At 52.8% G+C, this 15808-nt stretch overlaps 2 protein-coding genes across 14 annotated transcripts; one reads left to right on the top strand and one right to left on the bottom strand.

Annotated features, from left to right (window-relative positions):
- Positions 1 to 594: 594 nt before the first annotated feature.
- SERHL2 (serine hydrolase like 2) lies at positions 595 to 10356 on the top strand. Of its 13 annotated transcripts, none has more exons than XM_030041270.2 (12): positions 595 to 694; positions 2690 to 2924; positions 2996 to 3109; positions 4174 to 4215; positions 4914 to 4933; positions 5130 to 5204; positions 6006 to 6115; positions 6389 to 6468; positions 6828 to 6862; positions 7636 to 7712; positions 9187 to 9280; positions 9554 to 10356. In XM_030041270.2, exons 2-12 carry the CDS (start codon positions 2777 to 2779, stop codon positions 9668 to 9670), a joined length of 912 nt encoding a protein of 303 aa, XP_029897130.1. In that variant the 5' UTR covers positions 595 to 694; positions 2690 to 2776; the 3' UTR covers positions 9671 to 10356. The 13 variants fall into 13 exon arrangements, 12 of the variants coding, with proteins under 12 accessions (XP_029897130.1, XP_040974209.1, XP_029897127.1 ...); XM_030041265.2 differs by lacking the exon at positions 595 to 694 and adding an exon at positions 930 to 1158; XM_030041271.1 differs by lacking the exon at positions 595 to 694 and adding an exon at positions 1171 to 1482.
- Positions 10357 to 11214: 858 nt separating this feature from the next.
- On the bottom strand, positions 11215 to 14835 carry RRP7A (ribosomal RNA processing 7 homolog A). Its single transcript, XM_030041275.2, has 7 exons — positions 14643 to 14835; positions 14417 to 14559; positions 14016 to 14141; positions 13615 to 13738; positions 12873 to 12970; positions 12284 to 12482; positions 11215 to 11783 (listed from the first exon to the last, which is right to left on the bottom strand). The coding sequence occupies exons 1-7, from the start codon at positions 14692 to 14694 to the stop codon at positions 11698 to 11700; spliced, it is 828 nt and encodes a 275-aa protein (XP_029897135.1). The 5' UTR covers positions 14695 to 14835; the 3' UTR covers positions 11215 to 11697.
- Positions 14836 to 15808: the final 973 nt, after the last annotated feature.

Raw genomic sequence — 15808 nt, 5'->3', positions numbered from 1 at the left:
TCAAGTATTGCCTTTCTTGAAGCCCGGTCTATGCAGCCACCCCCTTTCTGGGCAACTAATGAGGAAAACTATAGAAACCTCTCTAGCTGAGAGGGGTCTGGTTTTGCAGAAGAGGAGTGGAGCGGCTAAGGCAGTGCTGTCTGCTGTTTACCTGCTGCAGCTTGGCTCTGCAGTAGAGTCAGTTTACTGTGATGCGTCACAGTATGGGAGAGGGACTCTCGTCCCTGGAGCAATGTGATTCCAGCAAGCGTTGAGTTCAGAAGAGTTTCTCTATCAGAGAGCGACAGAAGTTCAGCATTGGTGTCAAGCACTGAGCCCGTTTGATGTGGATACAATGCTCCTGGGTCACAGTTAAAACATCTCACACCATGTAGCTGCACTACAGGCAGTTTCCATTGTCAGGAATGTGTCTTCTGGAGGTAGTCGAGGCTGCAGCCATACCTCCATGATTGTGACTCCTCACAGGTCGCTATCATGCCCAGCAGTCTGATGGCAGCTTCAGACCCCTCGGACATCGTTGACTCCTCGTTATTCTTACTGAGCCCCATCCAAGCACAGGCTCCGCACAAGGCACCGGCTGCCTCCCACAGCTCCTCCCTGCCCTGGGCACCCAGGGGAGAGCTTGCAGGAGCCAGGGGGCTCCAGGACCAGCTGGAGGAGGTGGAGGCTGCCGTGGTTTCACCTATTTGCTCACGCAAGAGGTTTCAGGGTCTGGAGAAGGGGGCAGGCTGGGTTGCTGTGACTGGGGAAGAGCTGAGGCAGGAGGAAAGCGAGGAGGAGGGCTGCTGCAGAGGGTCACGTGTTTGCCAGGATGGCCCCTTGCTGTAGGGCCAAGGGTCGGGAGTGGTGGGGAACCGGGAAATGCTCCCCAGGTAGGGGAGGCCGCGCTGTTGTGCCCCCACCCGCCCACCACCCCGTTTGCCAGGGCGGCCCGTGAGGCGATGAGGGAGGACAAAGATGGCGGCACCTCCCCCCCGCCGCCTCTTTCGGGCCGTGGCGGCCCCGCGCCGGCGGAGCGGCAGAAAGCGGAGGCCCGGGGCGCCCCGGGGAGGTGGGGAACAGGGCGGTGCAGACGGGCCGCCCCGCCCCGCCCCGCCCCGCCGCCGGGCTGCGTCCTCCAGCAGCGGCCTTGCTCCGCCGTCCCGGGCAGACAGAGCGGTAGGAGGGGGCCGGGGCGCAGCGTGCGGGCGGCGCGGGGAGCGGGGCCGGGGCGGCCACCAGCAGCCGCGACGCTCCGGGGGCCGCTCCCGGCGCCGGCCAGGGGTCGGTCCCCGGGCAGCCCTTTCCCGGGGCCACGACCAGCTGCCCCAGGGCGCCCTGAGGCGAAGGCCCGGGTGTAGCGGCCCTTCCTGCCCGCCTGGAGAGACCCCCACCCCGGAGCCGGGGGGGCACCCCAGAGCTGGAGCCCTGCTGGGCCCAGGCTGGGCAGTCAGGCTTTGCCAGGAGCCCAGATCGTCAGGCAGGTCTGCGAGGAAGGGGCAGGTCTGTGGTCACACCAGGGATCAGGCCACGGTTGTCAGGATCAGGCCTGGCGAGGGCAGCTGGGGTCAGAGACAGCCCAGTGATCAGCAGGCAAGGCCATGGGTCCTGGGGGTAGCGCATTACTGCTGAATACTAGCACTCCTGCAGCATTGCTGGGGCTGGTCCTGGGCTGAGCTTAAATAGGCTCATGGGGAGGAGGAAAAGATGTAGGGGAGGCTCAGGTGTGGCTGATGGGGACCCTTAGGGCCTGTGAGTGCTCTCAGGGCCTTGACAGCAGCCTCACCTCTCAGCCTACCCCCCTCTGTCCTCACACCTTACAGAGGTATGGGCTCAGCAGGGACTTGCTGTAGAGTGATTTAGTTGCTGTAGGCTGTCAGGGGGCTGTTTAAGGGAGCAGAGACCTGAGACAAGCCACTGGCAAGGGGATATGACATGAGAGACTTGGGGATGGGGATAGTCATGATGAGGGGGCCCAGGGGTTAGAAGGGCTTGGGGGTAAAGGAGAGATATTCAGTCCACTCCTGGAAGATCCCCAGAGGCTTGGTATTACTGGGCGGTTCACTCAGGAGCCTGGGGTTGAGTAAGGGTCAGATGTAGCTCAGTGACTGCCAGGCAGATCGGCAGTGATGAGACAGGTTTGAGGTGGAGCAGGTGCCTGGTGGGGAGTGGACCCATATCCCGTGCAGGGTCCCTGTCTCTGAGGGGCTGTGTGTGTGTGTGTGTGTGTGTGTGTGTGTGTGTGGCAGCAGTGACCTGTGTGGCACATAGCGAGCTGCTCTCTAAAAGGTGCCGACTGGTGGTGTGAAAGAGGAGAAGCACCAAGGTAAAAGAGGAGAAGGTGGTAACAGTCTAGTACTGGAGGCAGCATCCTTATTCCCGAAATTGTCTTTTTGGTCCAGGACAGGTGCCAGGCTGACTGCAGCTAGCTGGGGGAATTCTGTGTGGTTCCCTCTTGCCAGATATCCTGTGCCTTCTCGTTGGGTTGCAGCTGCTGCAGAGACACAGAGAGGAGGCTTTCTGCTCCTGCACAGGGAAAGATTGTTTCTTCCTAGGAGCATCGCTAGTACGTGCTGGGAGGAGGATTCCCCAAACAGGCAGGCAGGGATGGCAGCTTAGGATGTTGAATGGGGAGCTATAAATCAGCATGCTGCTAATTAAGACCACAGGAGGCTGGTGAGTTACTAAAGACTTGTATTACTCTTTTCAGAGCTCTGGGCCATTAATAAGGTCCCTGGGACCTACTCCGAGCACGTGGCTCTCCAGGGACATCACTCGCGAGCACTCTATTTTGGGCATGTTCTCAGAGTTGAAGTTCCCTGTGCCCTGGGGCCATGTGGCAGCCAAGGCCTGGGGACCCTCGGAGGGATACCCTGTGCTGTGCTTGCATGGCTGGCTGGACAATGCCAACACCTTTGACAAGCTCATTCCACTGCTCCCCAGAGGTATGTCTGGCTCATCAGGATGGTTCTTGTTGTGTTGCAGGGCTGCACATCTGATACTCTCTCCCTTTCAGATCGCTATTATGTGGCAATGGATTTTTCTGGCCATGGCTTGTCATCCCACCGACCTGCAGGCTCCCCCTACCATTTTCTGGATTACGTGAGCGATGTGCGCCGGGTGGCAGCAGGTGGGTAGTTGAAGGGACCATTGAGGGGATGTTTGTGCAGGGGGTGCTGTATTGCTCCTGTTCCTTAGAACAAGCAGGCAGCATTTACTGCCAGGCGAGGGGTTAGCTCCCTCTGCTTCTCCCCTGCCTGATGTTAGCTGCTGCTTTGTGACCACAGATGGAATAAGCATCCCTCTTTCTCACTATTTTGTGAGGGGAAGAAACAGTAAGCCCTGGGAAGCAAGTGTTTCTATACTAAAAAGCAGTAGTGGCAAAGTGGTGGATGCAACTAAATACTTTTGCCAGACTGACTTTTTGTAAGCAGTCAGCAATCTCTAACCAGTGTTAGGTGTAAGTTGGCAGCTTGCTGCTTGTTTTAGTATCATACAAAGAAATCTGAAAGCCAAGGTGTCTTGGGCTCCTAATAAATCCTGATGTAACTGCCCATCTGTATGCTGATCTTGCGTGAGGGTGTGGCATGTGCAGTTTTGCATCCCTCATTCAGTGTACAAAGAGCCTCTAGAAGCTCTTTGACGTGCCAGAAGGTAAGACACATCTTTCAGTGAGGTATATTTCAGATGGGCAGCACTGATGAAGCAGTATTTTCCCATAAGCCTCTTGGAGTGCCATAAAAATGAACTGAAGAGCCTGATGTGCTAAAAGGTGCAGAGAGCTTTCACTTGGAATAATCATACTTTCCTCAAGGCAGCTCTGTGTCCTCACAGCTCTTGCGGGATGCCCTGCAGCAGGATGCTCTGTCAAGGTCTCTCTTCCAGCAGATGCTGCCCAGTTAGGCTCCTTTGCTTCTTGCCAGTCTTGTGTGTGGCAATGAATGGGAATTTGCTGTAGTTTGCCACACAGAGAGAGCTTGAGAGGTGCGTGACTTAACTACCAAGGAAATGAGGTAGTGGATGCTCTTTTTCTTTAAAACTGGCCTACTTAGCCACCTCATTTCTGGGTTAGAAAGCAAATTAAGCAGTGCAAAAGCCCTCCTGGGAGAAGGGGCCCATGTTAGTGGAGAAGCAGCAAGATGCCACTGCTCTGGTTTCTAATGCAGCACTGTGTTTTTGTCTGTTGCCACTTAGCCTTGCAGTGGAGACGGTTCACCCTGATGGGTCACAGTATGGGTAAGTGGCTCTTGTCCTTGTAAGCTGTGAGATTCATGGAAACAGGAGTAGATAATTAACTTACAAGACATGCTGCTTGAGTGATTGAAATATCTGTGCCGTTGTTTGAAATGCCTCTGCTTTCAAGACCCTGTAGTACAAACAGTGGTAACTTTTGCTGTGGGCCTTTCCCCCACCACCAGAAGGGAACAGTGATGGACAAAGAAGGGTAGTCTGCAGCAGGAGAATTTGCAGCAGGCCTTCCTGCCTGGTCCCCACAAGGCCACAAAGCCTGGGGACAGCAGGGCCCTTCTTGGTGGGTCACGGAGCTTGCTGAGGGGAACTGGACTCCAGGCTCTATCTCGTTGTGCTTGGGACATGATTGGGATTTGCCACGATTTGGGTTTTGCTCCCCAGGGCTGCTCTGGCCACAGCTTACAGGACATGCACACCATAGCTTTTTAACTAGTACCTCCTCCTTGGCCTTTGCTTCCTGAGAGGGAGATTGGGATGGCACAGGACGTGGAGTCCAGCTGGCCAATAGCCTTGCTCTCTGCCCGCATCCTGCCTGCTGGGAGAGCTCTACTCTGTAGCTGGGGCTTTGTCCCTTGGTACAATGTGCATTTCTGCTTCTAAGGTAGCTCCTGCTGTGAGAAACGAGAGTTTCTGTTACCAGGGGGTGTCCTGTGCATAACTGAGCACCCTTCTCTCCTTTGCAGGTGGGTGTGTGGCAGGAATGGTGAGTAAAGCATCCTTTCTTCACGGGGTTTGTGATTTCTGCAGCTGGAACAAGGAATGAAGGGACAGACTGTGTGGGACTTGGATCTAAGGGGAGGAGAGGCCCTTCCTTGACCCCTTATCCAGTGTAGCAGGACAAAGACATAACTCAATGCTCAGCTTTTCTCTTTTTCTCATATTGTTTCATCTCTCCTCAGTTCTGTTTCCTTTATCCTGAGATGGTGGACAAGCTGATCCTACTGGAAAATCTTGGCTTTCTGCTAGGTCCAGAGGTTAGATTTTACATGTCCTTCCCCTCCCTTTTTTAAATAAAAAAATAGATTTTTTTTTTTTTTCTTTTCGTCATTTGTTCAGAGAAGGCGCTGATGTGACCAGTTCCTGGCAGGTCACACAAGTCTCAGGGCTCTTCCTTTTGGCAGGCACAGATCTGCTACTTGTTGCATGGACTGAGGTCCCCGCTTAGGGTGGCCCTTGGGGGACACTTATTAGCGATCCACATTCTGCAGTCCCTTAGCACCAAAATTCACTTGTCTGTGCCATGCCCTTGTACAAAGGGAACTGGAACCTCTGTCCAAGCAACTGCCAGCTAAGGCTGTCTTTTTGCCAACAGCTTGTTGGGTGATCTGGGCGCAAGCCTGGTGGATTTCTTTTTCTATTCCTGGCAGGACATAAAGCTACATTCCCAACCTACCATCATCACTACCAGATGCTAGGGCTTTGATTGGCAAAAATGGGACAGAAGCCCAGGGTCAGGAAGACAAAATACCAGATTTCCCTTGTTCTTTTGGACAGTTGTCCTCAACTCAAAAGTAAGGTTGAAAGGGGTAGAAAAGATCACAAGGGTAAAAAGTTATTAAGTTATTTACAGCAGTGCTTGGCTTTCTGTTCCTACCTTGCCTTTTAACTATTGCTGTTCCCTTTTCCCTAGAAATGGACATTTTTAATATGATTTCCATAACTGGTACCAGTTCTGAGGGATGTTGAAGGGTGAAATGCCCTCTTCTACCCTCTGATAAGGGGTAAAACGATTCAGAAGAGAGGGGTTACTCCTGTTCCCTACCTCTATGTTTCAGGACACTGAGGCGTGGCTGAAATCAAAACGGATGGTGATTGACAGATTACTGAGTCTAGAGGCGAAGCAGCAAACTCCCAAAGCACGGAGCCCCGAAGCAGCATTGCAGAGGTGGGTTCCCATCTGTCCTCTTCATTTGCTGCCTGCCCTCACCTTGGACAGAGTTATGGCTGCATGAATGAGAAAGGGAGACTGTCCCTGCACTTCCCTTTTCAAGTCCTCCTCTGGAATCTCATCAAGACCTTTTGCTTCTGCTGCCAGAAGCTTCTGCTTCTTCCTGCTCTTTTCTGAAGCAGCCCAAGAGCTCTCTGTCACCTTGTCATGCCATTTTTCCTTCGCTTCCTCCCATTTCCAGCAGCAGTCTCTCTGCTATGTCTTCCCCAGGCTCTTAGAAGCAAACAGACATCTGACAGCAGAGGGTGGGGCAATCCTACTGCAGCGAGGAGCAACTGAGACACCCGCTGGTAAGGGGCTGCGTGGAGACAGGGCCCATCAGAGTGCTGGGCCAACACTGGGTGTGGGAAGGGAGCAGTGCCAACAGCCATTGTCTTCTGCAGGGTACAGGGTGCCCTAGCTACAAGTTTACACAGCCTGAATGGGATCAATTAAGTCTGGAGGCAGAGCTCTCCATTGCCAGCAACTGGGGTTGGTGGTCAAGTCCTAGGACAGCTAAAGAAAAGAAATAAAAAAAAGGAGAGATCTGAATCAATCCTGTTCCTCCTGTCTCAAAAAGTATTGGGCATACCCCAAAAGTGAGGAGAAACGGAGGAACTCCTGCTCCTGTGAGACACAAAAACCTTCTCTTGTGTTTTTTTTATTCTAGGGCTGGTGTATAACAGAGACATGAGAGTCCATATGGTGAGCATTGCTCTTCTGATGTGCCCCCTGCTGCTTCTGAGCCCTGTGTTTACAGAAAACTCAGAGGTAGTGGAGGTCCACTCACTGAGCCCAGGCCCTGCCTCCACCCAGCCATTCACATTCTGCTTCCCTAATTCCCACATCTCTTTTAAATGCTGCTGTTAAAAGAGCCTGCACTCAATCATTAAGTGACTCAGCTTACAGAGTCACTGGAAAATGTTACTGATTTTTTTAGCAGTTCCTCTGCCCCAGGGCCTCCTGGCCACATTTTCCTGCCATTATAACTCTTTAGACAGCAGATGGATGGATGCTTTCGGTCAGCTTCTTTGTCAGGTCACCCATATAAGAAGGGGAGAGAGAGTGAAGCAAAGTCCTTATGTTTGATACTTTGATAGCTTTGTGCCACTTTTGAGCAAGTAGGGCCTCCTCTACCTGTGCTACTACCAGGGTATGAAAGCGAGAGTAGTGTACTGTCTCCTTTTCAGTAAAAGGATTTTTAAAGCTTTTCTCTGCTATGAGATCATTCCCATATGTGCTGCATCCCAGCAGGCAGCATTGTTGGCAGCCCTGAAACACAGCTGGACAGAAGGAGCCTTTGCAGAGCCAACTACTCTTGTGCACAGCCTGGCCGCCTGTCATGTCCCAGCACGGCAGCTTTGGGGCTGCAGCCACTTCTGCCTTCAGAGCTGCTAGTGTGGCAAGGGTTGGGGACACCCCTTGCCCCCAGCTGCTGGCCCTGACTTTTGCCACTCTCCCTGTCTTTGCACCTGCAGCAGAGTCGAGAATCCTTCACAGTAGAACAGTGCGTGAAGCTCCTGCAGAAGATCCAGGACCGTGTTCTCATCATTATGTGAGTGAGGCACAAGCCAAACCAACCCCCGCTGCCTCCCTGCAGCCCTGGTTGGAGGGAATGAAGGTTAGAAAGGAGTCCTCTGCTACCCCCTCCGCTGTAGTGGCCATTCAGACCTTTGGGCCAGTTGGCACTACAGTACAGCCTCACATCTGAGAAGCATTTCCCAGTTCCCCACCACTGCCCTGGGCTGGGCAGGCTCCTGGAGCAGGCAGAGAGCAGCTGGAACATCATCCTCACAGCCTGGCGCTCTGCTTTCAGGCTGGGCCTCCCTGGTGCAAGGCTGACTGAGGAAATGCCAGTCCTGCCCATGCTCCTCCTTCACGCTCCTGTCCCACAACTTTCCGTCCCTTGGCCCTACAGCAAGGGGCCATCCTGGCAAACACGTGACCCTCCGCAGCAGCCCTGCTCCTTGCTTTCCTCCTGGCCTGGCTCTTCCACCAGTCACAGCAACCCAGCCTGCCCCCCTTCTCCAGACCCTGGAACCTCTTGCCTGAGCAATGAGGTGAAACCACAGCAGCCTCCAGCTGGTCCTGGAGCCCCCTGGCTGCTGCAAGCTCTCCCCTGGGTGCCTCGGGCAGGGAGGAGCTGTGGGGAGGTAGCCAGTGGCTTGTGCAGAGCCCCACAAGCTGTTAAGCTGTCTGGGTGGGTAGCTGGTTCTGTCAGTCCTCTGCATTTTTCCCCATCTCCTTAAAGGAGAAAATGTGCAGGGCTCTGGCTACCTTGGCCTCTGTGGTGCTGTTAAAAGACTCTAGGGAATAAGAGGAAATGCTAGAAGTTGAGAAATGAGGTGCAGTTTTGGATTCTGTGGTCTGTTGAAATCGTAAGAGCTTAAGCATTTTCCTGCTTGTCCAGAAATGCACCATCAGGATGAGGACAATTCCTCTAGGCCATACAGAGTATGTGCGTTTGAGCCTGGGATGTCACCTTGTCCCATCACCTGCAGCATGGTACAATACAGCATGAGCTTGGCTCTGCAGGAGGTCTAATGCTGGCTTCTCCAAGGAGGACTGCCCTGGTACCTCGCTCTCCAAGCAGGGCACACCCTGTTTAAAGGCAGCAGCATTGGCGGTGGGGGTGGTGGTGGAGGGACAGAGGGGAGATGTAAAAGCTGTATGGATGGAAAAAGTTAAGAGCAGAAGACAGGGTGGGGGCAGGGAATGATGTACTCAGAGCAGTTAATGAGACAGCCCTGCAGGGGACAATATTTAACTAGTCTCCACTCTGATACTACTAGGCAATCTCCCAAGGTTTTAAACAGATAGTTTGATAGAAAATAGCTGCTTAGCCAAGCTGTGTGGTGCTCCTCTGACTACAATGTATGACCCTGTAACCCTGCTGTTTACAAGCAGCCTGGAAAGAGCAGTTGACTACATCATTCCACTGTCTTGGGGACACTGCTTCTGCCCAGGACAGCAGCAAAGACAAATGGAGGCACACTATGGCTGTACTGAGCCTTGCTGTTGTTTTTCAGAGCACAAGATGGACTCTTGGTACCACACAACCTAGACAGCACAAATCACGTTGTGAAAGCCCTGTGGGAGGCATTTGAGTCTACCCTCAAACAGGTGAGAGCAAAATCCATCCTCGCATCTCTACTCTGTGCGCTGCCAACCCGAGAGCAGCAGCTTGGTGGACACCCCCCAGTAGGTGATTTGTCCTGAACAGCACAGCCCTCATACAGGGGGAAGCCAACTTTGCCCCTGCTGCCAAAGTCCCAAGTTAATACTGCCCTCTGGACCCAGCTCTTCCCTTGTCCTGCCCCACGAGTGCCACACAGTAAGCACAGCTTGCCTGAGGGAACACTTTCCTGGTCCACATCTTGTGTCCTTTCCCTCCAGCACATCCAGCTAGTAGAGGTGCCTGGGAGTCATTTTGTGCACCTGAACGAGCCCGAGGTGGTGTCTGGGATCATCGGCAACTTCCTGACTGCACAGAACACCAGAGCGAGGCTCTAGGAAGCCCTCAGTCCAGGAGAACAGGGAGCTAAAAAACAGGCTCTGGAGGAATTGTCACCATTCCTACCTCGCATCCAAGATCAGTTTCATGATGCTCTTTCCTAAGCTTAGCTCGCTGCAGGGTGGAAGCAGGTCTGCCAGGGTTCCCTGGAGGATTGCTAAGCAAAGCATCTCAGTTGTCAAAGGGAAAAGGAATCTTTCCTCCACTTCCAGCTCTGTGAGTAGAAGGATAGAGGCCCAGAGTGGCCTTTGCTTGCTTGCTCCTAACTCACACCCTGAAATGGAGCAAGAATACAGGCAGAGGCATCCTCTGTGGGAGCAGCAGCACCAGCTGTAGCATTCCAAGAGACAGGTGGCTCATCTTGCCTCTTCCCTGAGGATGGTGCGACCAGTCTCCTCCCAGGATTAGACCTACTGAAAAACCAGGAAAGTGTTCTGCTTCTCTGCTTACTTCCATGGGTGCCTGAGCTGAGGGCCTCAGTGTCTCTGTTCTACTGTGAGAGCTGTTGCTTTTTTTAAAAATCAGCTTAAAGAGCTCACCTGGGCACAGAAGGCCATTTTAATGGAACTCCTAGGGAATGAGTCACTAATTCTCTAGCTGAAGCAGCTGGCAGAACTGCTAATAATGGAGAAGTTGGCAGAGATGATTTCTGTCCTTGTAAATAAAGACTAATCTCCCAATGTTACCTCTGTCTTCTTGACTCTATAGGAGAGTGAACCTCTTTTCTTTTGGGATGCTCACCTAAGCAGCTAAAACACCGATCTTGGAAGGCAGTGATTTTTACATGCTGTCTGCTTTAGATAGGGCATATTAAGGATCCATCTGCCTCCTAGTTAAATTGATGTAAAAAGCTACTGAAGCAAGCAGGCCTGGCAGTCTCCCCATGCAACAGAAACTGTATTTGCAGTGGGTTTTCTAGGAGAGGGTAAATCCGTTTTAACTCAGCTCTGTGGAATTTACCAGCATTTCCACCTTACATTCATGGTTATGCTGATATCGAGGCTGCAGGCAGTAAAACGAATGTGTAAAAGCCTGGGGATGGGTGGGTTACAGCCTCTTTCTGATGAGAGTGCGCTGGGGTGAACAATCATTAAGGCCAAAGCTGCACAAGTGTTACGTGGGCAGTACAGAAGCATTGCCCTGCAGCTGGATGTGCCTGTCGCCATCCTTACCTGCCTCCTGTGGACTGGTGAACGGTTAAGTGGAAACAGGCCTTGGAGAGTCTGGTTTCTCCCTCCAAAGCCAGGCTGCCATCTCACCTTTTTGTAGTGACGGTGCTGAACATCAGTTGAAGTTCCCATAGCACAGGCTGGACATGGCTGTAGAAGTCCACGTACAGCTGGAAGACTGGGCACCTCAACACCTGGCTGACAGGGAGCTGCCTGGAAGGGAAACATTGAGGGAAGGGGTAGGGCTCTGTACAAAACCACTGATCTTTCCTTGTGACAAGAGGTCAGGGAACTTCCCAGTTGGGCTTTTCCCAAAGTCACTTCCCTCCTCTTCTTAGTTACCCCCAGATAAAACATACAAAGGAGCACCAGCATACAAGCCATGACTTTTATTGCCACCCCAGCACACAAGAAGCTGTCCCCCACAGCAGACCAAGAGGGAGAGAGAGGCGTTCCTGTGTTTTGAGAACATAGCAGCAGTTTATTTACAGTTCTTCAGCCATTCCCTGCGCCTGCAGAGGCTGTGCTAGATCAATCCCAGCTCTCACCAAGCTTTAGGAGGGCCTTGGGTGGCAGGGAAATACAGATTGTCACAGGAAGTGCCTGAGTCCCTTGACCTGAGCACCCTGGGAAGTGGTGCCCCGGGGCCAAACGATGGCCAGGAAAGCAGGAGGATACCAGTGCAAATGAAGGAAACTCCCCCTCCAGTGGCAGTTGCTGGGATGTCCCATTTCAGATCCAAGGGCAGGGACAATCTGAAGCTGCCTCAATTCCTTGAAATCCTTTGGCACATGGAATCCGTAGGCATCTCTCCCACCCTCTCCAGCACAGGCATCTGAGGAACAGCTCAGCACAGCTTAGTACGGCCGAAACTTCCGCTGGGCTCGCATCAGCGCGATTCTCTGCTTGTCCTCCTCAAATTTCTTCCTCAACTGGGCGATGTCTGAAAGAGGCAGAAGGAGAAAGAGAACAGGTCACACGGGAGCAGCAGATCTCCCTCTCCTGAGGAGTTTCGCTTCCACACACCAGGAGGGGCTCAGTCCTGACACCCGCAAACACACACTTCCCAGAGCTGGTCCTTTTGTCTGGGCTGAGTGCCAAGCTGGGGCTCTGGCCCTTCATCTCCAGCAGTGCTGCAGCTCCCTCTTGGGGAGGAAACTAGCTAGTTTTCCCTTTCAATTGCTGCCTTTGTGCAGACTGAAGAAACATCTATTGGAAAGCCACGACCTGTGCGCTCTTCTGCAAAATATTCCAGCAGCCCTTGCTAGGACAGGTGGTGGCAAGGGGTGCCCAAGAGCTGGCAAGGCCATTTGCACAACCACCCAGCCAACTGTTCACCTGCAGCTGGACGTAGCCTCTACTGAACTAAAAAGGACCCTCTTTGGGCCACAGTGAGAGAGACAAGAGACAAAGGCAGGGACAGGAGGAGACTCGGACACTCACGCTCTCTCTTGGTCTCGCGATGCTGCCAGGCATAGAAGTTGAGCAGCTCTTTGCGGGCCCTTTTCTGTTTCTCCCTCTCCAGCATCCGCAGGTTAGCAGCCTCTGTCCGGGGCAGGCCAGGCTTCCGGCCCTTTCGTGTTACCTTCACCCAGCCCTCCTCATCTGGAACACCCTCCTGCTTGGCTGCTTTGGCTTCTTCCTGTAAGGACAGGAGGGTAAGGCAGCTCAGTGCAGGCAGTCCCCCTTAAACACATACAAAGCTACAGCTGCTCCCGCTTCTGCACAAGATTTGAACACAGGCATGGGACCAAGGGCACAGGCATGCAACTCACAGTCACAACACTGCACACCAGCCAGGACCCGATTCATTTGTGGATATCTACTGTAAGCCCTGGGTGGAAGGGTCAGGTGTTGTGGACCAAACCAGGACGTGACTGCCCACCAGCAACTGGGAGTAAAACAACCCTGCCAACCAGTGTGTTTCCCTTTGCTCTTTCCACTGAGGCCAGGGCACCAAAAGATCTTCTCTCTTCCTTTCCTCTCCCCAAACAAACTGCTTAGCTGGGTTCCCTCCCCAGCCTGACCTCACCTCTGCTATCTTTTTGTCATAGTCTTGCATGTAGGCATCCACCTCAGCCTTCAGCTCCTCCTGATCCACGACTGAGGCTGCATAGCTGGCAATCCACTCTGAGACAGAGAGGGCAGAAGTCAGCAGTAGCCTCTGTTAGATGCAAGCCCTAGTGTGATGCCTTTGGGCAGCTCTAGAGAGAACTGCTGGGGCGAAAGACACACTCTGTTCCCATTCTTGTTCAGCGTCCCCACTGCCACAGCTCAACCAGCTTGCAGCCCAGACCACGGCCAGTAAGCGATGGGAAGAGCTTGCAACTTTCCCAAGCAGGAGCACGCTAGCCTTAAGCCCAAGAGGTACAACATTCAGGGCCGCATTACTGTCAAGGGTCACATCTGAAGTGCTGTCATCTTGACAGACACCCAGTGCCTATTATTGAGTCTAGATTCCATTTTGAGGGCAAGACACAACCAGTTTCTTTGAATCTATGCGATACTGAAAAGATGTCAGGGAAAAACTGCCCTTCCATTGTACCAAGTGACCCCATTCTCCCATAGGGTCACTGCACCAGACTACGACGTCCCATACAACAAGACTGCTACCTCGTAAATAATAAAAGCAGGACAATGAAACACTGGACGTCTCCCATCTCAGTATAAACTGGTGAGAATTAATCTGGGACATGCAGAGTAGGATTCAGCCAGGAATGAGTACAGTTCTTTCCCAGCACTAGCTAGCAGGAAGACAGCTAGGGCTGACTTACTGCTAATGCCAGTTTTCACAGGGTGACTCTCTGTTGATATCAGCAAGGGACCTTCCCGTGACAGGCTCTTGACTGCCTGGACACCAGCTGGTTTCCTGAATACCACATATGCTACTTGAAATCCCTAAAAGAAAGAGACACCTAGGCCAGTCAGATACATCAGTGAAACTAGTGACGCAGCAAGGAGCTGCAGTACAGATAAAATAAAATAAAAGTCAAACCACAAGTTGGGGCAGGATAGCAAAAAAAGATAATGTAAACTTAAATAAGTAATCACATCACCCAATGCCCCCAAATGGTTTCTCATATCTCATGTTCCAAATAGCACCCGTCAGTGCTTGTGATCTTTTACCATTCTGACCACTAAAGCATCAGTATTCCCCGCCCCCCGGCAAGCTTACCGTTACAGTTTTGCGGTTGAAGAATTTGGACGTCTGTTTTTCTTTTTTCTCTCCCGGCCCTGGCTTGTCACAGATCTCCACAGACTGGACAGGCCCGCAGCGGGTGAACAGCCTAGAGAGAGAGTCCTTGACGCGAAGGAGAGAGAACAGGCGGTACAGAGAAGCAGGAGCGATTCCTCTCCCCACCTTCTCACGCACGGACCACAGAGCGCACCGGGAGGCCCTCCGGCACGGCCCCAGCCCCTCTGCCTACCGCGGCCCGCAGGCGCGCCGGGCTCCTTCGCCCACGGCCCCGGGCTCCCCAGGCGATGCCCTCGGCCGCCAGCGCCCCCCGCCGCCAGGACAAGCCCCGCGCGCCTCCCCCGTCGGCGAGACACCCCCCCGGCGCCAGCCCCACTTACCGGGCTGCAGTACGGGGGAACGTTGAGGACGAAGAGGGTGCGGCGAGGCGGATGCGCGGTGCCGGCCCCTTCCCGCACCTGGTGCTCCTTCACCAACAGGCAGTGGGGCGAGCGCTGCCGCGCCCCGAACTTCACCGCCAGAGCTGCGAGCCACGCACCGGTTAAAGATCCCGCTGCCGCCCCGGCCCCGCTCCCGGCCCTTCCCCGCTGCCCCGGCCCCCCTCACCCGTGTAGCCCGCCGGCGCCGCGCCAACCACACGCTCCTCGCCGGCCGCCATCTTAGCTCGGCAGGAAGCAGTGGGGCGCGGGGGCCGCCGGGAGTTGTAGTTCCCCCGCGCCGACGCGGCGCTGCTAATGGCCGCGCTGCGGGACCCGCCGCCGCCCGAGCGTTGAGTTTAACAAGGTTTCCCCACCCGGAGCATCTTACGGGATGCGCTGTAAGAAACCCTATGACACACCATCAGTTAGCGTAACAGCTCTGAAAACGAAGACCTGAACAGTGTAAAACAGACAATGTGCGCAATCCTAGAGAGGCAAATAAAAGAAGTAGTAATCTTAAAGATCCGTGAAAACATTCAAACACAGCCTTAAGAACAACTGTTTTTAAAGACTCTTGTTAATCAGGGAAAGAAAAAGATGTCCTTTACATAGGAGCTTACATTTATGACTGAATGGAAGACAGGACCACTCCAATAATAAAGATACTGAAGCAAGACGTACATACAAGGTGAAAAAAGGTCAGTGAAAGTAAGAAATGATACAGAGAGTTGACTCAACCAAATATCCAAGTTAATGAACATTATCAGAAGAAATGGGACATGCAAAACCCATGAAAATACACCAAACTTGCAAATTGTGGCATCACTTCAGAAGTCAGCATGTTTTTGAAAAAGCAAAAGAAAAAGAAACAGTATTACAAATTACCTACCGCCTGTCCCGGCCAGCAGTACTGAATTGGTGCAAGCAATCAGTGTTTCATATGCAAATTTATAATCTCCAACAACCCAGAAAAAAAACTGAACAAAAATATAACCATGCTGCATGAGGGCAAATGTGCACAGATGCGAGGTGGTAGGTGAGCTCAGTGGAATGCAAACAAGATTAGCATGACAACTGCAGGACAGCCAAGAGAAATCGGAGAGCTGCAAGGTGAAATACTTGAAAAGGACTTGGAATAACTGGTTAGTCTTCTTTCAGTGCCCAACGAAAGAAGGCACACTGAAGTATGAGAAGACTGAGATAACTTTAGAGAGCTGACTGAGAACAGGAAGAGCAAGATATTGCTGTAAGACAAATCATGGAGTGGTGTTTAGACGATCATTGACTTCACAGATTTAAAAAAAAAAAAAATATATATACATATACTGGCATAGATCACGGAGCTAGGGAACA

The sequence above is a fragment of the Aquila chrysaetos genome, chromosome 17 (genome assembly GCF_900496995.4).
Source record: "Aquila chrysaetos chrysaetos chromosome 17, bAquChr1.4, whole genome shotgun sequence".
Classification (NCBI taxonomy): domain Eukaryota; kingdom Metazoa; phylum Chordata; class Aves; order Accipitriformes; family Accipitridae; genus Aquila; species Aquila chrysaetos.
This window is presented reverse-complemented; position numbering and strand designations above follow the sequence as displayed.